The following is a 25,124-nucleotide window of genomic DNA, read 5'->3' as shown; positions in this document are numbered from 1 at the left end:
AGTCATTTTGATCCACTGTGATATGCAAATGTGCTTCATATTTTCCAATCAATATTGGCAATTATTTAAGTGGTACAAACAAGTAAGGGGTCTTTCAAGTATTACGTAAGCAAATTTTTAGCCATTTTTGACCCCCTTCCCCCCACTTGTCAGCAAAAGTAAGGAAAACGCTGACCCCCGCCCCCCTGTCAGCAGATTCTTCATCAGCTCTGTCCCTCTGAAACCTAACGCATATTGGTGGGATCAGAGACGTACACGATGGGGGGGGGGATAGGGGGCTCGTTCCCCCCTCCCATGATCAAAAATGTATTTTTTTAATGCAAAAAAAAAAATAATTCGGAAATATAACCTTTATATTTAGGTATGTTACTATAATCAATTTCTGTCAATTTCAGTGTTATTTGAAGGCTATGAACTCAAAACTTATCTTTTATAAATTCATTGCGGCCCCCCCCTCTAAGCCATATAATGATAAATCGCATAAAGTTCCTTGGCCCGCGGACCAAATATGGCCCTTGGGGTTACTTGATGCGGCCTGCCCTCTTCAAACCTAATTTTGTAAAAATGAACTAAACGGCACATTTACAGATTGCTTAATTGTCCCGTGGTACTATTCCAGAACACTTAAGCTATCCGTGACACATTTAGAGATACCTTGAATGAGGTGTGACGAAGTTTTAGAGCACTTAAGTGGCCCCCAGTGTGGTTCTACATTACTCAAATTACCCGCGGCACATTTTCAGATTATTTAAGTGATGCGTGGCACAGTTCCAGAGCACTTTAGCGGCACGAAAACATTTCCAGAGCACTTAAGCGGCCCGGACACATTTCCAGATCACTTGGATCCGCGAAACATTTAGAGATCATTAAAGTGGCTCTGTAACCCCCCCCTCCCATCGATGATGACGTAATACTTGAGTGGCCCCCTAAGTGGCAACTTTGCTTCGATTTGGCATAGTTTTTCAATAATACCTGGCAACCACTGAGCTTTACCTTCCAAAGCAGCTTGCTCTAGAAGGTGTTGGCTTTACTCATAGCTCAATCTGGCAACATACCATATATATTTTCTCAAAACATATGGTCAGCTTACTCTTCAGTTGATTCATGCAAAGCCTATCTAGTATGGTCCATTGGACATGTAAACATTTGGAAAGGGATTTGTTTTCCTATCTCATCCATATACTTTACAAGGTGAGAAAAAATAAAATTTTTTGAATTTAATAAACACTTAAAATGTGAAAGAATCAATATAAAAAGTCGACTGCATAAAAAATGCTTTAATTTCATTAGATTTACTCAATTAGTATTATAAACCGCATGACTTTATTGATGCATCATATCTATCATTCCTAAATTAGAATGTTTATTTTGAGATGAAGCATAGGTATGAAAAATGTTTTAATTACAATTTATAGGTGTTCAGTGCAGGGCCCCCAATCTCCTAGATTGGGGACCATATACCTCACATCCTGGAGCGGGGGGGGGGCCCTATGCTGGGAACTTTGGAGGGTCCTCTAGTTAATTTATAGCTAAAAAAAAAAAAGAATCGTCCCGAGCCAGGTCCCAGGGCTAGAGCTTTGTCAGCTACAGCCCCTTTGGGGTGGGGGCTGCTACATTGATTTTCTAGTAAATTTGTTCTAAAAAATATGTATATATAGAAAGGTGGATTTGAAGGCTCACAGGCTAGAGCCTTCTCAGCCCACCCTCCTTTGTGAAATGCATGGTACAGTATCATATTGTGTGAAAATATATTTTAATATCTTGAGTGTTGAGTGAAAAAAAAACCAGCTATGAGAAACTAATTGAGTAAGATCCTTCAACCCAGGTCCGCTGGCGAATCGCACCTGCCCGGTTGGCAAGAGGACCTGGGTTTGATTACCAGCGGAGACCAGGTGAGTTTTTTTCTTTCCGAGATCACCTCTACATAATATCCAGTAAACAGGGCTTTCTTAAGAGCATCATAGGAGGCTCCCAGATGAAGTGATTTTTCTCAGATCCTACCAGGAAAATTTATATGCTTATTCTCGAAACGTTCAACCAGATCTCATCTTTCTGATTCCCCCCCACTCAAGTTCCCCCCCCCCCCACTGGGTGTTAAGATGGCACTGCCAGTAAAAATCTGTTTCCTTGATGCGTTGGACTGAGAAAAAGCCATCTCCATCTCGCTGTTTACCATTCCATCTGTCAGGGACTGTTTTTTGCAAGGACAAATGTTGCATATGTCCCGGGCTAAAAAATTTCAGAACCCCAAAATTGGCTGTGTTTTACATTTTAGGCACAGCCCGCATTTCCCCTGCGTATGTCTTTACCTCTAAGAAGACTGCATATAAGATACCCCATAAATTCTCATTTTCGGCTGAACAAAGGAAGAATAGAAGACCCTGTCACTTGGGAGATATTTTCTGAAGTTAAGGGAAGCTACTAATGTCTACTTCAGTGCCTCAAGAGACAGTACACGAAATAAGGAAGGCAGGGTCGTGTCTCTAGTGGTGCAGGTATAGGTGCTCAAGTGGCACAGTGATAAGATGCTTGTCTTCCACTATGAAGGTTGCCATACAAGGGGTTTAAAACTAGCCAAAAGAACATCAGAAAAGTTCTTTACTGATTGAGCCTGGGGTGACCACCAAGAGATGGCGCCTTCATTTCCCACCCAACTCCACTAGTTGGTGTGTGGTAAAGTAGTGGTGTAGGTATATGGTAACGCACTTGCCAGTTTGCAATAGGACCTGGTTTTAATTCGTGGCAGAAACCAGATGACTTTTTCTTCCAAGTTCACCTCCGCATAGTATCCAGAAAAGTTCAATTTCTTTGATCATGTGTATTGCCAATAGCCGCTGTGATGGTCGAGTAATCATAGTGATGGACTCGCATTGCGAGGACCCGGCATAGTGATGGTCGGCTGAAGTTGGTTTTCTGTGGTTCCCAATTTCGAGGCACTAATGTGAGCCGATCTCCTCTATAAAAAGTCTCGCCTAGTATTGCCAATAAATTTATTGATATACTCTATCAAAATTTATAAACATGGAACTGAGACTTAAAACAGGTTATGATATATTTCAACGATGTAGTTGCAATTTTCAGTTTTTAAAAGATGTTTGCAAATCGATGTGAATCTAGTTCATCCTTAGAATAGTTAATAAAAATAAAACGTGAGAATTTTTAAATTTTTATTTTTTGTATTAGGAAAGTCATGACAAGAAGAGATAAGCGAGACAGAAAGTCCAGTTCCGAAAAGACCATTGCTGAATCTCCTTCTGAGGTGCGGAAAGTTCGAAAGCCATGCTGTTGCGAAGCAAAAAATCACAGGCTCATTAATAACTGCCTGAACTGTGGTAGGATTGTATGTCAAGCTGAAGGATCTGGGCCATGCTTAACTTGTGGCAATTTGGTAAATAGTTGTCACTCACATTATAATGCACATTCAACATAGTGTATGTACTGTATGAAAAATGTACTGGGACCAGGGACGCTATTTATTAAGGTAGAAGATATGTATACCAAGTGTAAATATATATTTGGGGATATGCATATTCCCAAATGATGTAAATAATTAAAACTGATCAATTGCCATAATGGCTTGTGCCAAGGCAAACCACCAGGGATTACTGAACGCTTTATATCGGCTTTGAATACAAGTGAAAAACAAAGAAAAATAAATTGATAATCATCCAACAAATTGAAGATGTAAGCACAAAAAGGAAGAAAAAAAAAACTAGTATTATGACCGGGAATTGAATCGTCAACCTTCGGATTGCCAATTCCAACGCTCTACCGACTGGTCTAACAGCAGATGCTGCCTGAAGTCTTAATTTATTTTATCAATTCGTGAACATCCACTTTCATTGAAGCTCATGCTCTCAGTATGGATCCAATCACTTTGGATACCCAAAAGTGATGTCACTTCCTGTTCTGCCATACACTTAATATACATTTGTCAGACCAGACACGACCTGGGCTCTGTCCCTTCCGGGATGTAAGCCCTTTACCCGTGGGAGTGAATTATACATCTGGTACCTTATAGGTATCCATGGCGATTTATTAATTGGTTATCGACCATTGATTGGCAATGAAAAAACCAGCCAAGCATTATTGTGAATGTTTTGATGGTGGCCACTCTTAAATCACAAGAATAAATAGAAGTGCCAGGCTACCATTAAAAGCTTTCTAAATTGTGCCAATTCAGAAAAGCATGCCAATGGTCATCCTGATAACTGACCAGTACCCAGGAGAGTGATATCTTTGTTTATTATCATTACTTAAGAGTTTCACATTGTATATACTGTGTTTTAATAACCACACGTAATGCCAGTCTACTGCCACGGAGGCTACTCAACGTTATTAACTTACATATGGAGGGGAGAGGTGGCTGTGTCAGAATCATTACTATAGACCTTAATTGTGAATTCCTAGCCTAAATGCATTGTGAATATTGCATGCTTATGTGCTGTCACCTATGTTCCAAATCAGAAATGAGGGATTACCATTTGATGATCATTTTTCTGAATAATGTAAATTTTATATTTTTTTTTACTTGCTGTGGCAATATTTTCTTGAAGTCTAAGAATTGATCTCATCTCCAAGTTGGGAAAACCACCTTCACGACCATCACTGCGCACCAGTCCCAGGGTTCAAAAAGTGATACAAAGCTACAACTATACCCTCAAAACTACACTTTGGCAGCTTGATTACATAATAGATAGACATGAGAGGCTGAGGGGCATAATTCATATATATGCATATGCTATGTAGCCGGTGTCGCTGACGGAGCCAACTGATTTGTCATTTCCAGGTGGGGGGGGGGGGGGAGCATTGCCCCTAAAAATTCTTTACCCCTTTAAAAAGTCTCGCCACAGAGAGCAACAGACTTACATGTAGTACAAATGTAATTGTCATAACACATCACTCACTTCACTTCTGAAATATAGATGGCGGCACTGAAAAATCAAACACAACACTACATTCGCACTCATACTGTTAGGTACACACACTTACACTTCCGGCACAACTCACTAGGTAGTAAATCGCCCATGGATGGTGATAGACCTGAGCTGTGCTTGGTTTGAAAGAAAGAAAGCTTGTATATAAATACATACTACTGCTGTTTGACTAAATTTTTAAAAATTTTTTTACAGGTTTGCACTAATGAAGAAAAGAATGAAATCGCTACCAGATCCCCTGCTGGCAATGCTCTGAAGAAAAAACTGATGGGTGACGATTTCTCTCTCAAGAGTGTCGGAAAAATTATGTGTCAGGAATATGAAGCTGCTAAAGCTATCAGTCACAAGAATAAACTTCTAGAATATGACAGAATCTCGTAAGGGTTTTTTTAAAAAAAAATTTTAAAAAGAGGGTATATCATATTTATCCGCATATAGGATTTTTATTTAAATTAATTTATAGGTTGTAGGTTTTTTTTTTAAATTTCCACTGCTCACAAAAACCTAGGTCCTGTATGCACGAATGAGGGATTCATTGCCCTTTTTTCTCTTGACAGCATGAAGGAAACTGTACATGAACTGACTTATTACCACTACTTAACCGTACATTCACCTCATACACATTCCTGCATGGAATTTCTAATGAATTGGTACATGCGGAATGTGTGTGCACCGATTATGAACCTAACGTGATGTTTTTGTTTCTGTGTTATGTGTGTTACGTCTAGTGCTGCCATCTGGCTTACTGCAGAAGGTCCTGAAGTGACCCCAACTTGCCACATCAAATGCGCTAATTCTTCACAGCTTTCTACACAGGTATCAGTTGCATAGAAGAGTATATCTCTAGAGCTGATGTCAAAGTCGTTCAGGAAATGCTACATTTCAAATTCACTAGATGGATCGGAGGACGACGCTTTGGGGAGTGAGAGTGAAAAAGAGGAGAGTTGGAGCGAAGCATCGCTCAAAGGGAGAGTCAGAGTAGACAAAAGATGATAGCATAAAGAAAACTTGATTGCTTGCCTTAATATGTGCATTTTATGCTGATTATCTGTGAATAAACAAAATTAGGAGCTCCATTAATAAATCTAGCTTTCCTTATTTTGATCTCTAAATTCATACCTCATCCTATATGCTAGTAAATTCCGTAATTTTATCTTATGAATAATATTTATTGGAATACTGTTGAATTCTCATTCGCAAAACTCTTCATCTCAAGACATGAAATTTTTTTTGGGATAAGAAGTTTCAATACAGTAGACAGAACTCCCATTTTTCTTACTTTTTTTGGTAAAATGTCCTACTTCCTGGGCTTTTTTTTCCTATTTACAAAATCCTGTCAAAATTTGTGTAACTGTTTTTAAATGAAGAGGAAATCGATATATTGCCAAATAATACAAATGTAGTAGGTTACAATTCACGATTCTGCCGAAGCAGAAATTTTGTTTTTTCAAGTTGTTTGGAGGGTGTATGTGGACCATTTGGTTTATTAATTTTTATTTTTCTTAGTTTGAGGGTTCAAAAACTCATTTTGTACCTGTTTTTTGAATAGTCATTAAAAACTGTGTGGATGAAAAAAATAAGTTTGTTTTTACTACTTCATGGTATTGGACATCAACTAACATTCATTATTAAAAATTATGGTCCACATTTTGTGTATGGGTGAAGTCCAACAATTTGCATTACAAAACAGTTGGATACATAGACCTATTCTACGTTTTTTGACTCTGATGCTACCCAATAGCATTCGATTGTCTTCTGTATTTTTAGAAAATCCAGAGGCATAAAAAAATGTTTACAAAAATGTTACAAATGTTCTAAAAAGAGCTAGAAATAAAAGTGCTTCATTTGTCAGAAACGATAGTATTGGGAACAGTAAAATGTGAAGAAAAAAAATCCCTTTAGAAAAATATGGACAGCGTGGTAAAATGATCTAGTTCACCTTGACTTATGTTACATTGGACCGTGTAATTTACACATTTTGCACTGTGCTTTTGAAAGTAGTCTGGAAAGAGCGTCATTTAAAAAACTTGTACGTCTTCATATTTACTGTGCATCGAGGAATGGAGCTGACAGACATTGAAAAACTCCAAAAAAAAAAAAAAAATGCAATATATTGCGAGAAGAGACAGACAGGATAACCTGTGGTTTCTAGTACACTATTTTGGCCAAAAATTGTTTTTTGTTACCAAATAATTTCTGTCAGTTAGTTTGCTTTGGATCAAATCAATCTTATAGGATACTAAAATAGTTATGAGAAATGTTTTATGTTTAATTTTTTTTAAAAATACAAAAATAATTTTTTGAAATATTATTATTGTGCTATGATTATGTTGTCTGAGGGAGGTACCCCATCCTACTTTTTAGTTTTTTGAGTTAAAGCCCTGAGTATAACTTCTCTATCTCAAAACTCTTTATCCCGAAAAACTGTGTCTTGAAGGAAAAAAATTCTTCGCATTTACTATGCTAAATTGATGCATTTTTCCTTCCTGTCTTGAAGCAATTTTTTTGTACAGAATTAGAATTATGTTTTTAAAAAGGCAAGTGCAATGACATGTATTCTGAGAAATATGGAATGTCAACATAAAATAAATCTGATAAAAAAGAATAATGTATATATACAGTCGAATCCCGTTTTAACGAATACCGTTATAGCGAAAATCTCATTTTAACGAGCACTTTTCTGATCCCCCACAGATAAGTTTATATAGGAGCAATGCAAAACCCTGGAATTCCTTTATAACAAAAATTCTTTATAAAAACAAAGTGATTTCTCCGGTTTCTTGGAGTTCGTTATAACAGGATTCAACTGTATATACAGGGTGCATAGGTAATAGAGCGTATGGTATTTCACTGGCAAACTGTTGATCCTAGAGGCATAGTTCCAATTAGGAAAAGTATCCAAATAATGTGTAGAACTCAGGTACATCATTCATGTTGCAAGGGGTTGTGTAGTTCTTAAAATACAAAAACTAACTTTTTATATGTTAATTGAAAACCACTAACCACTCAAGTACCTAGTTATAAAGTTGTTGCCCTGAACCAACCAGTTGTCTCTCCTTATACCAACAAAAAGAAATTCCACATTTCTAAGTGCAATATTCACTGACATACTTGAATTCAAAAATGGGGGAATTAGGGAAAAAAACTATATATATATATATGTATATATTGCTTTTATTTACAATAACCCCAGAAGACATGCAATGCACTTATACTGGAAGAAAAAAAAAAAAAGTCAGTACGGGAAGAACTTCGCATACGGAGTCAGGTCGAAATCCCCAATAGTGGAAGCGAATCTTGCGTAGGAGGCACATACAAGTTCTGATGGAAGACTGTTCCATATTCTTGCCACACGGCATCTATATCCGTGGAAAAAGCAATCCCTTCTAGCTGTTGGTATTCTTATTTGGAAGCGATGCCTACGTAGGTTAACACGCCTGTCTATTATCTTAAAGAAAGGCTCTCTCGATGGTAGATAAGCAATTTGGTGGACTAGTTTGTAGCACATCTTCAGATCTGCAGTGATTCTACGCCATTCCAGTGAGTGTAAACCCAGAAATTGATGTCTCTGGCAATAAGATAGACCGCTCATGCCAGGTATTCGTTTACTAAACGACCTCTGTGGCTTTTCGAGGAGCTGTATGTCCTTGATTTTGTAAGGGCTCCATACTTGCGAACAGAACTCCAGAGTCGGGCGAACGTACACACAGAAAGCATATGACAACGTACGCGCATCACACTTACGGTATGCCGTATGTAACATATATGAAATTCTATTAGCTTTGCAGACTATGCCATGATAATGATCAGTGAAATCCAGAATGCAGCTCATTGCAATACCTATGTACCAATATATTGCAATATATATGTACCTGTAAACCATTTTATTCTCATTGAAAGCTGTTGCACTTAGAAATGTGGAGTTTTTTGTTGGAATCAAGAGAGATAGGACAACAACTTTGTAATTAGGTTCTTGAGCAGAGGGTGCGTGTATAAAAAGTTAACATTTCTATTAACATCATAATGACATATCTGAGTACTACACGTTATTTGGAAACTTTTTCTAAGGAAGTATACCTCTAGGGTCAACACAGTTTGCCAGTAAAATACCATAAATCATGTGTTGTCTATGCACCCTCTATATAGTAATGTAATGTGTTGCCACCTGGCAGTCCAGTGGTTAGGGAGCTAGCTTCTGACTGTGCAGGTCCGGGTTCGAATCCCGGTTCGGGCATGGATGTCTACTAATAAATTTCCTGGACAGATTGTAAAGATATCTTGGGAATACGTTCTGATCACACACATTAGTTTTTTCACGTATTTTATTTTACAAGCTCAGGGGTCTGTCCAGCCAGAATTTGGGTCCGGTTTCTAGACCCTTCACAAAATTTCAGATCTAAACACGAACCCTTCACAAAATTCTGGATTTGAAAAAACGTACCCGTCACAAAATACAAATTAGTAAAACCATAAATTTGACATTTTATTTGTTTTGCGATAGATTAACTGTACTATTTTGCTTGTCATAAAATTACTTATTTTCACAAAAACAGGACCCTAAAAAAAATCTGGACTGACCCCTGAAGCTTTTTTTGGTGTAAATTAACATTTGAAAACTTTTATTGAAAAAGAATGTTTTATTTTTTCATATCATCTAAAACCTGATAGTCACTTGTTCTTTTCTTTTTCTTTTAAAAGGAAGCAACAAACAAAAATTATTGATGATCAATGTGACTACCATAATATTGACTCAAATGTGTGGCTTACGAGTGAGCAAAAGCAAAAGATTCTTCAGAAGCAGGAGGAATTCCATGACAAGAAATTTGATCGTTCCAAAACTTCACGATTAACCATCGATTTTGCTGGTCGCAAGCTCGTCGAGGAGTTGCCCAGTGATGAAATCAATGTTGATGTATTGTTGAATGAAGATGAAAGCATATATGAGCACGCTGTAATCAGTAAAACAGACATAGTCTCACAGTATCGGCCGAAGGTATGATGTCATGCTTATTTCAAAATTAGGACTTATGAGTAAATTTCTGTTAAATTGTGTGAAAACAGTTGCCAAATTTCATATCACATATAATGTAATGAAAATATATATATGCTTAATGAAAATTTCAATAAATTGGACATCCTATGGCAAAAAATGAATCGGAATCAGTACTCTTAAATGCTATGAACAGTTCACATGTGCTGGAGAGGTAGCACTATCGCACATAATATATATAGGCAATAACCTGCCAATTTTTAACTTCTGAGTTTGAAAGTCGAACAGCAGCATGTAACATGCATTCCCCCAAAACTGTCATACAAATACAAATTCAAGGCCACAACAGGCAAAATCATAGACGGAGATAGACTTGGAAGTCTGGGGGGGGGGGGGAGCACGATGAAGATGTCAATTATATAAGATCAGTTGACCCCACCTTTGATGCTTGGGGGGGGGGGCACGCCCCTCTGTATCTCCGCCCATGGGCAAAATGCCCAACGAGGTGACTGAGAAACGTTTGCATTAGGTTTACAGCACATACACAGACAGGCAGGCATGACTACTCACAGAGACCATCTTGGTATGAACGTGCAACATTGTCCAGTTCAATTTATACTTTCAGAAATAAATAATTTTAAGCTTTAAGTTTTGCTCTGGCTACAAAAGTTTTGTGAAACCACAATTACCGGAGCCTCAATCAACTGAGTTTTAGGTTATCCAAGGCACTTATCGCAAACTGATGTAAAAAATTTGGTGCAGTAAAATGGTGAAACACCATTTTTGTCGTGACAAAATTCGTTCACAGAATGTCTATGCCAGTGTTTCAAAGAGAGGCCAATATCGCCTTTTAGGAAGCTGGGGAATCAAACATGTAACACAGGATCTTATGGGGGCCGCTTAGTGAGGAGCAGGACCGTAGGATTTTCATTTTTTAGAGAAGGGAGGACATTGAGACAAATAGGTTTGTAAGATTTTGGATTGGACAGACACCTAAAACCTGTAGTTTGTGAAAACCATGATTCTCCCCGGTGCTGTCTTAGAGCATGGGGGGGGGGGGCTACCTGGTCATGGACCGGGGCCATAACAGAGCCCTCATGACTATGATATTTGGTTCTATGATTTTCAAGAGTAAGTATATAAATAAATTGGTAGACAGGTATAACCAGCTTGATAAAGACTCTATGGTGCTTTCATAGGGCTTTTATCTAGGTATTGATAAAGAAAAGACTTTCATATGCATTACTTTTCTTGGGTGCTTATTGTGCTGTTAAGATGGCTCTGGTGTTCCCTGAAGCATTCAAGGGTGTTTGATGCATGTAAAATGATATCAAAATGTGTTAAGTTTAAGTACATAACAGTACTTCATGTAACTTTCAACGTATTCATTTGATTGTTGAAGAGAGAAATTATTCGTGGAAACCATTTATTTATTTAAAACAATTTTACCATTTATGGCTTTTATATATACAGCCATACCGTGGCTAATGAATGCCTCAACAAATTCTTCTGTTAATGAATGTTTTCATGATTTTTCTGCCTTGGTTAACGAATGCAGATTCGGCTAATGAGCATTTTCTTTAACAGGGATTCATATACAGTCGCGTTGTAAGCTGAATTTTTTTGCCCATAATCAACAGAGTTAATGTCACTCAAGCCCAAATTAATTGATGTTCACATCAGAATCTTTTTCCAGATGTATCTTCATTTCTCTCTCTCTGAAAGTTTTTGAACCGTTTCATATAAAATTAAAGATTCGGCTAATAAAAAATGAATTGAATAAAAAGGAGCCAGTGTTTTTAGAGCATGGGTTCTTCCAGTGCAAGACTCTTGGCATCAACCTGAACAGTCTTGACATTCTAAGAGCTTATCTTTTCCATCTGTATATATCAGACATAGAAATGAGCTGAAAGGAGAGGATACCCATGAACCCTACTTGGTTGCATCAACACCAGCTGCAACAGACTAAAGCTGGTGTTGATTGTCATTTAATCATTATTGACACACCACAGTCATTTTCTGCACATGAGGGCTACAACACAGGGGCCTACAATTTATTGCTGATTCTGAATGGCAGTTTTTTTAATACTCACTGAGAGGTTGGTGCACTAACCCTTTGATGTGGGACTCCCTTTGGTGGCAATCTTTTTCTGTTATACCCTTGCATCGGGGAAATTTCTGACAAGGACGGGCTGGGTATCTAACTTGCAATACCTCTCAACATCCTTTGGTACTTTAGGTGAGTATCTTATCAACCTGGGTTATTGTGCCCCCCATGTTGGTTGTGTACAGTGTAAAATAAAATGATATTCATTACCTTATCTTCCTGTAAATTCTCATTCATTTAATTTCAATGCTGTTCATTTTAGCCTTCTCGTCAGTTTTTGTGTTTTATATTGCTCTCTTTCAGTAAATTTTTTGGCGGTACCTGGAACAAATTAAACAATTTTCCATAGAAACCTATGCGAAATCATGTTTTGGCTGATGAACATTATTCCAAAATGAATTATCTTTGTTATATATAGCCAAGGGTATCACTGTATCATTTAATCCAAAAAATCTGTTAGGTCTGTATTATCTAAAGCATAGTTCTCAATTTTTTGTTCCATCACCCCCTTCTTCATAATTTTTTATTTGTTCTCATCGCCATCCCCCTCCAATTCAAGCCAACCTATAGGATCCTATACTAAACTAGGGTGACCAGATAAGGTGCCTGCAAAACCAGGACAAATCCCAGAAATCTTTGTTAAAAACCATGGCATCCATTAATAATAAGCAGGACATTTTCAAAACTCACATTTGGTGGGCATTAGTGTAAAATTGCAAACTAATAATGTATTACAAAAATATCACAATACTTCTACACAGAGGCGCAAAAACGAGTATAGCATCAGGATATGGCAGCCATGGTTGCCAGACTTGCTGTCCCATATATATATCATTTAAGGGCGTATACCATGAAAGGTGAGATCCGTTACATTATGTACTCATAAATTACTGGTCTCTTATTGTAACGTTTATGCTTCTGTGAACAATCGACCCTCTTTAACTTTTAATTCATTTTGGATGTCCGTTCGTAAACCGAAATAGTTTTTACCCCGTAGGAATCAATGATTAATTCATTCCAAGAACTCTGAATATTTTTGAGTGTGATGATGTTATTCTGTGCTTTATGAGTGAAGTGCTTTCAAAAAAGTGCTTCAAGTGTGTAACGCAAAACCGATTAACGCAAAATCATTACACTAATGCTGAAAACGCTTTTCCCTAGAAGATATAATCCTAGTCTTATGAGATAACAGGCTTATATCCCCTATTGGAAACAACTTCAAAACTTTCTTCATTTTATTCATCATCTAAATGGCCTGCAATGGAAAAAATTGCAGAGCAGGAGTATATTCACCAAACACTTGCCTTCATTCACGCCACAATACTGCACATGTGAATGGGGCTACAATGTTTAAAAACTGGTTCGGTGTCCTTTGGTTACATAAAATATTAATATGGCAAAAATATAACACTGAAATAATAAATTTCTAGCATAATATCTAAAAGTTGAAATGGAAAAAATATTGAAAATAATGCTATTTCATTTCGTAAACAAAAACGGGAACAAATATGCGTCCCGAAAGCCTTTTTTGTACAGGGCAAAAAATAGTGAAAACCCGGAATATCTGGCCACCCTATACTAACCCATAGCTTCTAATACCCCCCCCCCCCACAAGATCATTCTGTCATCCCGGGGAGGGGGGGGGGAAGATATTACCCACTTTGGGAAACACTGATCTAAAGGTTCTAATTATCTGAGTTAGGTCCGGTCTTACTGTATTGATAATCAGCCAAAGTCAGATGATGGGCCAAAAAATTGTGGATTCCGAGGTGTTGAGAGAATATAATGGAGATATAAAGATAAATCTGAAGAGTAGTATTGTGAGAGTCCCAAGCAAGATCAGGATTTTGGTTCAGTAAAAAAATATAGCTATCAAATAGTTATCACTTCATATTATTTACACTCTACATTTCTTGCCAGCCAAAATACTTGCATTTTGTGTTTTCTTTTCAGTATCTTAAAAATAGTGGCCACAATCGAATAGCGCCATTGGAATTTCGTAAGAATGACATTGTGCGGATACAAGACCCAGAGTTACAGTGTATGAGTGATGAGGGCATGTGTTTGAGCCTACACCAACCTTATGCTTCTTTGCTGGTAGCTGGCATCAAGATGTAAGTTAATAATGTTTATTAATTGTGTATTAAGCTTACTCCATTTCTCGGAAATAACACAGTAAAACCTTGATTATCTAAAACCTTATTTGTCAAAAACTTTGAGTGACTGTGATTTCTATAATGACAATATTTTTCTTGTGATTCTCATTCCTTGAATCTCTTCCCAAGTGAGATGCATGAGCATATGTAACAGAATTAGTTTGTTTGCAGGCATGAAGGGCGGCAATGGTATTCCTCTTTCAGGGGTAGACTGTGGATACATGCTGCGGCATATGCTCCTAGTGCTAATGAAATAGCTGAAGTGGAAGCTGAATATAGAGACACTAGAGGTAAGCATTGTTAAATTTTTATGGTCTTGGAGCACGTTATTGGTAAATATTGCATAGTTGCTCCCAAATTTCTACTCCATCTCCCAGACCTCCAAAAAATTTTAATTTCTCCTGTAATTATAAAAAAAAAACTATTCCCAAAAAATGATTCCAACCTGGAAAAAAAAAAAAGAGTTGCTTTTTTCATTTTTAATCCCCAGAATGTGTCGTAAGCATTATGTAAATTGTCATAGTTGCATCAAATAAAAGAATAGTATTCCATTTCAGGGGTGGGGGGAGGGAGAGAGAGAGAGAGAGAAAGAAAAAAAATTGCCAAATATAGCCAGCATCAATTTAGTCTTTCAACATCTGAAATTGGCAAGATGATTTGTATCTGCTTTGACTTATGCCCCGTTATGTCTGTACGTCTTGTTTCAGTCCCAATGGCAATTTTTTTGTTGGATTTTATTTGTGAGTAGTAATGGCAGGAGTAATTTAACCTACTGGTCAGCACAATAATTGTCAACTCAATGCTAATCATGTGTCACGTTCTTGTAAAGGGAAAAAATCCCTGCAATTTTACTTTTGTTATGAATTGCTAAATTATATGGTGAATGCGAGCCAGTTTTCCCATTTGAAAATGTCTGTCCACAGAAAGCAACTGGACCTACAACGCAATACTTACACATAACATGAAAATTCAAATTCTTCTATTTTCACTTAAAAATATGGAAGACAGGTGACATCACTCCAGTATAATGTGAAACAATCATAACTCTGAAATACACCAGGGCCACTCATACCATGTTCCTGCATGTACCAATTTCTTAAGAAATTCCTTAGAGGAATTTCCATGGAGGTGCATGCACGATCAAATAGTAAGCTTGTTATAATGACCCTCTTTGTTCCACAGAAAACACACATTATATTGTGATGTTGTTATATCAGAGAGAAAACATATGGGATAGTTAGTATTATTTTGCAGCAAAACTATTAAAATTCAAATAAATTTAATTTTTAAATAAGAAATGAGGGACAAGATAGACATATTTCGAGGATTGTGAGTCAGGTTTTTTTTGTTTTGTTTTATTAAATTTTTTTTTTATTTTCAATTGAGTTCAACTCGCTGTTCTTTATATCATACATAAATTGTAATTAATTAGTTATTTTCTCAGTCTTTTTATGATTAATTTTTGCTTTTGTGTTTATAAGTATTTTGTTCATCCAAGCTTGATTGCCAATCAAGAAAATATTTTTAATATGGTAGATGTCGCTATTGTGTGTGGAATCATAGGTATTGTTACTGCTTTCACAAAGTACAATCAAGATGTATATCACAACATTAGAGAAATGTTAAAGAGAGTATTGTAATTCACATGAGAGAAACAGTTCCATTCTAACTCTAACAGATATCTAGTTTAAAAAAAGTCAGTGGAATGCAGTGATATGACTAGACATTTTGCAACCAGTTTGGTGCAAAATGAAAACTCAGAGCTGTCCTGTTCTTTTACATGAAACAGGTTGTATGGTGGATCATATTTGCCTGTGGGTTTGTTTCGGATATACAGTGGAACTTTGGTTAACGAGCAAAAATTTTGAACAAATTGTGATTCGATTAACTAGTGATGATTCACATTGCGAGCAAAAATGTTAAGCTTCATTTATTTATTTTCACGTTATCACAACTCAGCTGATGGATTTTTACCCATCTCTTTTGCCCAACACGTGCTGTGAAATTGTGAATAATATTCTCCCTTACGGTCTTTGGTCAGCGTGCCTAACTCAAAAAATAAACACCCTTACAAGTACGACTGCTTACAATATGAAACTAGATGTAGCATTGTAACCACATGTATGAGCACTTGAATTTTTTTTAAATTCTGCTTGGAGAAAACTGTGGGCTGATTGTATTATTGAATACGACTTAAGGATGCATTAGCCCGACATTCAACAACTAGTGGAGGAACATGGTAATATACACAGACAAACTGATGGATCTCCATTATGTGCATCAACAAAAGCTTATGCATGAGATCTCATCTGAGGAAGACGAAGAGACAAATGAGGACTGCTTCACTTCAAATGAGAGATGAGTAGAGAGCATCTGTGCCGAACTTTATAGATATGAATCTCCCCAAATATAGGTAGCAGTGAATCTGTCTAACAATAGTGTGATTTCCCATTTCGGAAAAAAAAAAAAAAAAAAAGCAGCAAAAGCAAGTATCATAGATAACATTCCTTTTTAAAGTCGCATAAAAAAATAAGTTTATAGAGGCAGAGTGCAGTGCATAATTTGTCCTAAACTATAGTCTTTCTCTCTCTGGTCATTCAGACTTTAGAGTAAGTTAATTTGTAACCATTATCATATTGTATGTTTATTTATTGCATTATTATTTTTTAAGTATTTTATGCCTTATTTGCTATATTATTATTGTGTTGCATTATTGAGTGAATGACGTTTTTGTCAGTCAATTTTCATGTAAATGAATAACTGTGGGAATGAGTTATCCAAGTTTCCATTCTTCGTTGGGCATTTTGCCTGTTGTGGCGTTGTATTTGTATTCCTATGAGGAAGCTTGCTTTGTATAATTGTTGATTCAGATAACGAGCACGTTCGTTGGCAGAACTAATTAAGTTCATTAACCGAAGTTCCACTACACTGTGTGTATAATTCTATCTTCCCACTTGAGGATCACCAAAACCATAACACAGGTCAAGGTTTTTCTCTGCAAGAACTGACTTGTATATGTTATTGCTAAAGCCAGAAGTGCAGCCAATGTTCAATGTAAGATGGTCCTGTAGTTCCCAAATCCATTTTTTCATTGCTAACGTGTGATACATGGCTATATATAGTAGTTGTGTTGAATTATGTCCATGTGATAGGAAAAGAAAAATTATATAATAATATACACACACAGTTTCCTCTGCCAAACTTTGAAAAAAAAAAGTGGTTACTGCATCGTGACCGCAATATGATGGTTTGCCATAGCTAATATGGATATAGTTATCACGAAAAAGTATGTTGCCAAATGGCAATGACCTGAATCATGCCTTTTCTTTTCAAACTTTGGCCAGGGATTTCCAGCCACTTCATGAACTGGTTGGCCAGAGCCTAAAATTCGGACATCGGCCAGGCCAATTTACAACAAAATTGGCCAGTTTGGGAACTGGCCAATTTTTCGGCTTTGGCAGTAACATATATAAGTTGATCCCTCCTCCTTCCCGGAACAAATTTTTGAACAAAAAACTTAATTTCCTACATGCATATATACTATAGTTATTAATCAGTTATTGTTATCGATAACCCAGAGTTCAAATGGGATCGCATTAAGCCACTTCCTTCTAATATCACTTCCTGTTTCCCCACATTGAGGATTTGCAGATGTGCATCATGCAAATCTCATCAGTTTTGTTTCTAATCCAGAGATTACTTAACTCATATTTGTGGCAATATTTGTGATTTAGATGGCACTTATGCCCGATCTGTATTAATTGATATTGTATCACAAGTTTGGGGGGTTGCAATTATAAATGTGATATATTTTTTTTATTAAGCTTACAACTTTACTCAGTCTTCGCTGAATATTACACAATGATAACACATCTTTCATACTACACTGAGGAAATGTTTTAGGTTCCACACTCATGAGAAGCAAGAAATATTCGGACCAAAAATTAAATAAAAAAATTGAGTGGTGCAAAGATAGACAAAAAAAAAAAAGTTAGACTAAACAACCATACTACACCTGCGTGGAAGCAGCAAGATACTTAAAATCCCATTACTATGAAATGGGGGGAGGGGGGCCTCATGAATAAAAACACTATTCTCTACAATTTAAATAATTCACAAGTTAGTTCAGGCTGAATGACTTTACATAAACACAGATTTTTTTAATCGTATTTCTTGCTTGTAGTTTGTTTATTATTCATTTCTCATTGTTTTTTAGTTTATTCATTAATGCTGAATTAAATTGAGAGATTGCGTATTGTTTCACCTAATCTCAATTACTAATATTTATAATTAATAAGCATTCATTCGATTTAAATTTTAAAAAATCTGATTTTTTTCATACCGTAGTCAGTCATTCAACATCGTTTCAATGGATGATGCTTGCTCATTTTTTGTGCATTTGAAATATTGGTCTTCCGCGTGTGGGTGACTGCACACGACTTGTTTATCACCAGTACTTGCTTCCAGGGAAACAATTGGCCCATGAATTAGAGGGATACACAATCTTTTCAAAATTTTATTTATTAGTTTATTTTCAAAATAACTACTGAGTAGTTAGTTTTGATGAAATTCTTACGCTGTTTGATTTTTTCCCCCCAGGCACTTCTGTTTTTCCCACAACCTACCCAACAGGATTTCTGCTAGGGTGTGTTGAAGTTAAGGACTGCTTGAGTCAAGAAGAGTATATTGAGAAGGTATAAAGTATTCACAAATTATCATTTAATACTATTTTTTACTACTAAATTATGTACAACTCTGACAATTTACCCAAAAGGGAATTTATTTCTCCAAAGGCTGTGAAATGTTTGTGAAGGATGTATTATTTTACTGTTTCAGTCCTAATAAGGAACAGTAGTGTTTATAGCATACATGCTCAACTCCCATGGCCCCTTTGAGTCATTGAATGTGACCCATGACCTCAAACTTAATTTTGTGATAATGAACTAAGCAGCACGCAACTAGATCACTTAAATGACCTGTGGCACATTGCCATACCACGTTAGATCACTTATGCGATCTGCTGTATATTCTCAGATCACTTGAGTGACCCACAGTGCATTTACAGATCATTAAAGTGACCTATTACTCTGTTCTAGGACTTAAGTGGCCCGAGGCACATTTCCAGATCATTCAAGCGACCCTCTGCACATTTACAGATGAGGTAAGTGACCCGCAGTAGGGCCATACAATAGGGGCTGCCTCATGACGTGCCAGAGTCAGTACCAGCTGACATCATCGTCCTAACAGAACCGGTTCACAATTGGCTACCCTGCTATTTCTGGTTTTCAAGGTTCAACTGTTTTTAACTAAAGCACAACGAGGTTGTGCTTTAGTTAAGTATTAGAGCAGTGATGTCATGCATCTGATCCAAGACCATGCCCACTGAACAAAGGTGGCAAGAGCAACTTCAAAGGGATGGGACAGCCCTTACTATATAGACCCTCAGCACTTTACAGATGATGTAAGATCATTGAGATGACCTAGGACATTGTTGTAGGCCACTTTAGTGGTCCGTGGCACATTAACAGATCACTTATGAGGCCTGCGACGCATTTCCAAACCGATGAAGTTGCCCACGCTCTTCAAAAGGTCCAGCACCTTTTGAAGCACCTTGAGGCTAGTTTACAGCTTTGAAGAGACTGTGACAATTTTTTAATATGCAACGTATTTTAGTATCTTATGCTTATCTAAAGAGATTCTGTGTTATTATTTCCAGTATCCAGGTGGAGAATGCGGCTCACTTTTTGTATATATTTGCGAAAACCCCATGGAGCTGAAAATCAAGATTCCCATGAAAGGCAAAAGGCGAATATGTAAGCCTTATGAATTTCCCTTGTTAACTTATCTGCATTATAAAAAAAAAAGAAATTGGACTTATTGATTAATGCAAATTTTTCTTCTTTTGTAGACAAAATGGAACCAAGGATACACAAAGCTGCTAAACGGACCTTACAAATGATTAAGTAAAATTTTCTGCTATCACCATGAAAATTTGTGATCTCTAAAAATTGGTGAAATTTAAAGCATTTCGATTTGTTACATTGATGTAATTTATATTGGAGAATAGCTATTGTTGAGAGTTATCACTCTTTTTTTATGTTTGATGGAAATAAATTTTACATTTGATTAAATTAAGTGTGGTAATATTACACCCATCATGCAGCATCTGCATGAATGATAGAATTGAGTCATGTTCAAGATTTAGACCCTCGCCCCCTTCTTCAGAATTTTTTTTTTTTGATACCTGGTTCGTCCTTGCTAGAACCTTTCCTGCCCACAGAAAAAGATTGTTACCGCAAGGAGTCCCACATCTAGGGGTTATCGCACCTTAGCAATAAATTGTAGGTCCCAGTCTAATTAGCCCTCGTGTACAGAAAATGATAGTGGTGCGACAAAAATGATCAGAATTTTTCTCTCTCTTTGCCTTCCCCCCCCCCCCAAGACTCAAGCGAACCCATATGATCCTATGTTATATACTTGTAGCTTCTATTGCCTCTCTGGACCGTGCCATCGCCCATTTTGGGAAACACTTATTTATACCTTCATGAATTCAAGGAAACTGATGTCTTAACACCAGAAAGATGGACTGGGTCTGTGTGACCAATGTGCACTCTTTCTACTCCCATATCTCAAATAAGAATAAACTAAAAGCTTAAAAATTTCTTGACTTTTCCTGAATTATGCTCTTATTGTACACCAAAGATTTTTTCATCTTCTTTGCAATCGAGATACGAACAGATATACCTTGGAGGGGGGAGGGGGTCACACTGAACCCCTCCCATATAATGCTATCAACATTGTCACAATTGGTTTTTATATAGTGAAAATTCTTCTGATAGTCTCCTCGTGCATCTAATATGGTGTAATCCCCATTTGTGGGACTTTTTTTTACTTTCATTCTTATCTGAATGTTGTATAGCATCTATCTCGGTTTTATTGTGAAGTATTTTTGTCATTTTCTCTCTCTCACACACACACACAGATAAATTGTTTGTTCTGAAAAACAAAAATATCCATGTGTAAAATATCTGTTATGATCGCTGAAAAAATGACAAAAACACGCTGATTCACCTAAGAGAAAACTTTTCAGAAGTTGGCAAAGATTAGGTGAGAAAAATCTAGAAGCAGTGATGGTTAAGATGAGTATTCAGAGAATGAAAACTACCCCAGTAGAAACCTTTGTGAAGTAAGTGACAGTATTGACGATGGTATGTGAATCATACGTCCAACATTGCCTCAGCTGATGCAAAATGAAATAAAACTAGATAAAATAAATGCAAACCACATTGAAGCCTTCAACTTGATGCCATAAATATCCGAGATTTCAATCAGTAGCAAAAAAAATTACTGCAGATGAAATATCATGGGGGACTTCATCAGTAGGGCATCAAGGATTGCAAAATTTTTTTACAAGAAACTCATTGCTTACAGAGTGCAGTGCATAAGTCGTCTTAATCATTGTCACATCACTGGAATTATGTGAATTTTTTCAAATCTAAATCGACAATCTTGGTGAAATCTTTCGGAAAGAACATCAGGTGTTTCCAACTGCTAAAAAAATAAAGCAAAGTAGTTGAATTTACACTAGTTGAATCCTATTCAAAACCTAGAGGCCATGTAACACTAAAAAATTCTATCAAGAATATATAAAATACAGATACCCCAGTCTCAAGTTTCCTCAACACTAACACACATTGAGAGAGGTTTGTACAGAATGATTTAAGAACTGAATAATAATAAAAAATATATTAATATATCAATGGTTTCACCCACTAATTCTTTGTGTTATAACTATTTTGCCATAAAAATATTATACCATGCTCTAAAATATTCAAAAATTGCTGGGAAAAAGCTGAGATCTCACAGACCCCCCCCCCCCCCATCTTTATAGTCTCCCGACCTGTCTTTTTGTCTATTTGTAAAATGGAATTGTAAGTAGATTATAAATATAAAAGTTAGGCCCTCTTTTCTCATGTGGGATACTGATGTTGATTAGATACCAGAAAACTCAGTACCCAGGCAACCCAATACGTATTTCTATGGTGTCACCCAGGCAGGGATATTGGAGTGTTGGTAACTAATGTGCCTACACGGGTAGTTGATCGACACCTTTGCATGCTAGTTTTATCTAACTCTATAGCATGGGTGGCCGACTTCCCTCAGTCCAAGGGCCAACATGGACAAAAGTCTGGTATATAAGCCACATACACATTGGGAGAAAACTCTGGCATATAAGCCGCACCCAGTATGATTGTGTGGCATCACAAGCCACAAACATTTTTGATTTATTGCAAGATTTATTAATTAAACTCTTCATTTAAGTAAATAGTAATTATAAATATAATTGTTAACTCTTTATTTTTTAGAGAGAGAGAGTGAAATTAATGCAGAAAGAAACTGTGTAAATAGCTGCATCGTGGACTACAAGTTCTTACCAAACCAGACTCAAACTTTTGTCCCGTGCCCAACCATCAGGGCTGATGGTGGGATTACAGATGGGCTAGTAAACAGCCTAGGAAGATGTATTTAATGTAGACCTAAAATCAGTGAGTATGTGTTTGTGCATGAGAAATATTGTCAAAATCAGGAAATCACAATATATTAGTTCCAAAAAATACGGAGAAAGGATTTCTGGGATAAATAAAATTTTTAGAGTTCAAAGGCAACTCTTGGCTCAAAGTTATATTACTTGACACAATATGCCCAGTTTCAGTGAAGAATTTGTCCAGGATTGCTTTGTAATCCCTCTTTGAGTAGCACTTAATATCCTCCAGGCAGGACTTTGCAAACTCAAACATGTGATATGTTGAGCTGGAGCTGGTCACAGAATCATCAGAGTCTAGAAAACAGGCTGCCCCTCCTGTTATCATGATTTCAATGGTATTAGTTACAACTTTCGGTGGTGAACTTAGTCTTTTGTTGATGACTGGGCTGCTTCCAGCAGAGTCCTCACTGGATAGAATTTTTTGAGTTTTTGTCGAAATTAGGAGATCCACCCCGCAGGTCCTCAAAACTGGACTTGGGAAAAAATTTTGGGGTTGACATATTTGATTTCTTCCAAAATTCTCGGCAAGTCAGTCGATCCGTTATGTGCGGTCTTAGGAAAATTTCCACTGATGACTGAATTTTGGACTTTGCTTTCTTCTTGGTTGTGAAACTTTTTCCAAGCACTTTGCGATAGAAATGTGGTGTTGGTTATCTTTTCCCTATTTTTTTTTTTTTCCAAATGTAGTGAACTTAATCTTCTCCTGAGATTTTTCTGACTGGGGTTTAGCCTACACTATCTATAGCAGAAGGCCTCTGCACGAAGCTTGTGACGTCACTGAAGGTCATCTTGCCTATAGCCATTGGATATAGAAGGCTGACACATGCACCATTTTTATCCTCTTTTGTAGCGCATCCAATGGCTACAGGTGAGATGACCACCTTCACACATCACTCGCTTCCCTTCTGAAATATAGATGGCAGCACTGAAAAATCAAACAACACTACATATGCACTCAGACTGTTAGGTACACACACAGTTACACCTCCTGCACAACTCAGTAGGTAGTAAATCGCCTATAAATGGTGATAGACCTGAGTTGTGCTCGGTTTGAAAGAAAAAAAAAAGTGACGTCACAAGATTTCTGCGGAGGCCTTTGACCTGGTGTTGCTTTAACTCTTTGGTTAATGTCAGTTGCTTACAGCTTGCCAAATATTTTTTTTGTGTGCCTCGTGTACTTTTTTTAGTTTTACTTACTGAAAAGGAAAATTTTTCTCGTCTTTATCACCATCACTGACCTACGATTGCTCAAGAAAATCTGCTACCGTTACTTCCATAACTCCTACAGGTTTTTTAAATCAATCATGTGACTTGGTGTTTAAAGTTTTGTGTGTGTGTGTTGAAAATACAAATTGTTTTTGTAAAATCAAATTTTTTTTTTCTTACATTAACCCAGGGCCAGATCTTTAATCCTGTGAAGTACACAGCTGCAGAACACCCGAAATGAAGGGAGCCAATTTTTTTAGGGTGCCAACTTAAGGGCTGGGGCGATTTTGTTATCACCACAATATCATTCGCTTGCACTTAAAAAATACCCAGAACCGGAACTGCATTAACCGCAATTTCATCAATCAAAACAAATATCAAAAATATAGTTTTTGCATCTTGTCGTGGGCCACACAAAGCCATCCCCTGTTCTATAGTATTGCCATTCTGAAATATTTCTGCGTGATTTTCACATATAGATGGCATACTAAATCAAATGCTTCCTTTTCATATGAAATCGCTCATTTTACCTACTTGATTGTGTTCAGCAGTCTAGGTCAAGTTTTTAAATAAATGTCTCATCTGTCAGGTTTGGTAACTTCATATAACTGAAAATTCAAGCACATTTACCATCTTCACTTCAAAAGAGAGGTAGCAGCACCGGCAAGAACATGAAACAAGCACAACTCTGACAACATAAATGCTTTAGAGCAGCAGTTCTCAATCTTTTTTGACTCACTGAGCTCTTTTCAGTATATAATTTCTATGACGGAGCCCTGTTCAACTCGAGCCCTTTTCAGTGTATAATTTCTATGGCGGAGCCCTGTTTAACTAGCGTCCTTTTTAGTTTATTATTTATATGGTGGAGCCCTGTTTATAATATATTATTTATATGGCGGTACCCTTTAGGCCTCTTTTTTTGTTTGTTTAACAAATTTATTGATTTATTTTATTGTTCTCGAGTGGCTGCGGAGCCCCTGGAAAGTGCACACGTAGTCCCCAAGGGCTCCGTGGAGCACCAGTTGAGAACTGCTGCTTTTGAGCATTGGTTCTTAACCTTTGTAGGACCATGGTCTGGTTGATTTCTTTTTTGTGAGTGGAAGGCCTGATCATACACGACTAATAGGAAATGAATGGGTTAAAAAATGAAACGTTGAACCACTCGCTGCCCAGTTTGATGTCA

The 25,124-nt window shown here is 36.9% G+C and overlaps 1 protein-coding gene across 2 annotated transcripts; it reads left to right on the top strand.

Annotated features, from left to right (window-relative positions):
- Positions 1-1,065: 1,065 nt before the first annotated feature.
- Positions 1,066-20,321, top strand: LOC149068827 (activating signal cointegrator 1-like). 2 transcript variants are annotated; one of them, XM_089251406.1, is made up of 10 exons: positions 1,114-1,191; positions 1,826-1,892; positions 3,184-3,388; positions 5,133-5,314; positions 9,636-9,930; positions 13,988-14,148; positions 14,362-14,480; positions 18,790-18,884; positions 19,907-20,003; positions 20,099-20,321. In XM_089251406.1, exons 3-10 carry the CDS (start codon positions 3,191-3,193, stop codon positions 20,155-20,157), a joined length of 1,206 nt encoding a protein of 401 aa, XP_089107532.1. In that variant the 5' UTR covers positions 1,114-1,191; positions 1,826-1,892; positions 3,184-3,190; the 3' UTR covers positions 20,158-20,321. The 2 variants fall into 2 exon arrangements, with proteins under 2 accessions (XP_089107533.1, XP_089107532.1); XM_089251407.1 differs by lacking the exon at positions 1,826-1,892 and having other exon boundaries at positions 1,066-1,191.
- Positions 20,322-25,124: the final 4,803 nt, after the last annotated feature.

Source organism: Pholcus phalangioides, unplaced genomic scaffold (genome assembly GCF_987345545.1).
Source record: "Pholcus phalangioides strain wild (caught in Gottingen) unplaced genomic scaffold, Ppha-v1.0 ptg000024l_1, whole genome shotgun sequence".
NCBI lineage: Eukaryota > Metazoa > Arthropoda > Arachnida > Araneae > Pholcidae > Pholcus > Pholcus phalangioides.
Note: the sequence above shows the minus strand (reverse complement) of the source record. Positions and strands in the feature narration are given on the sequence as shown.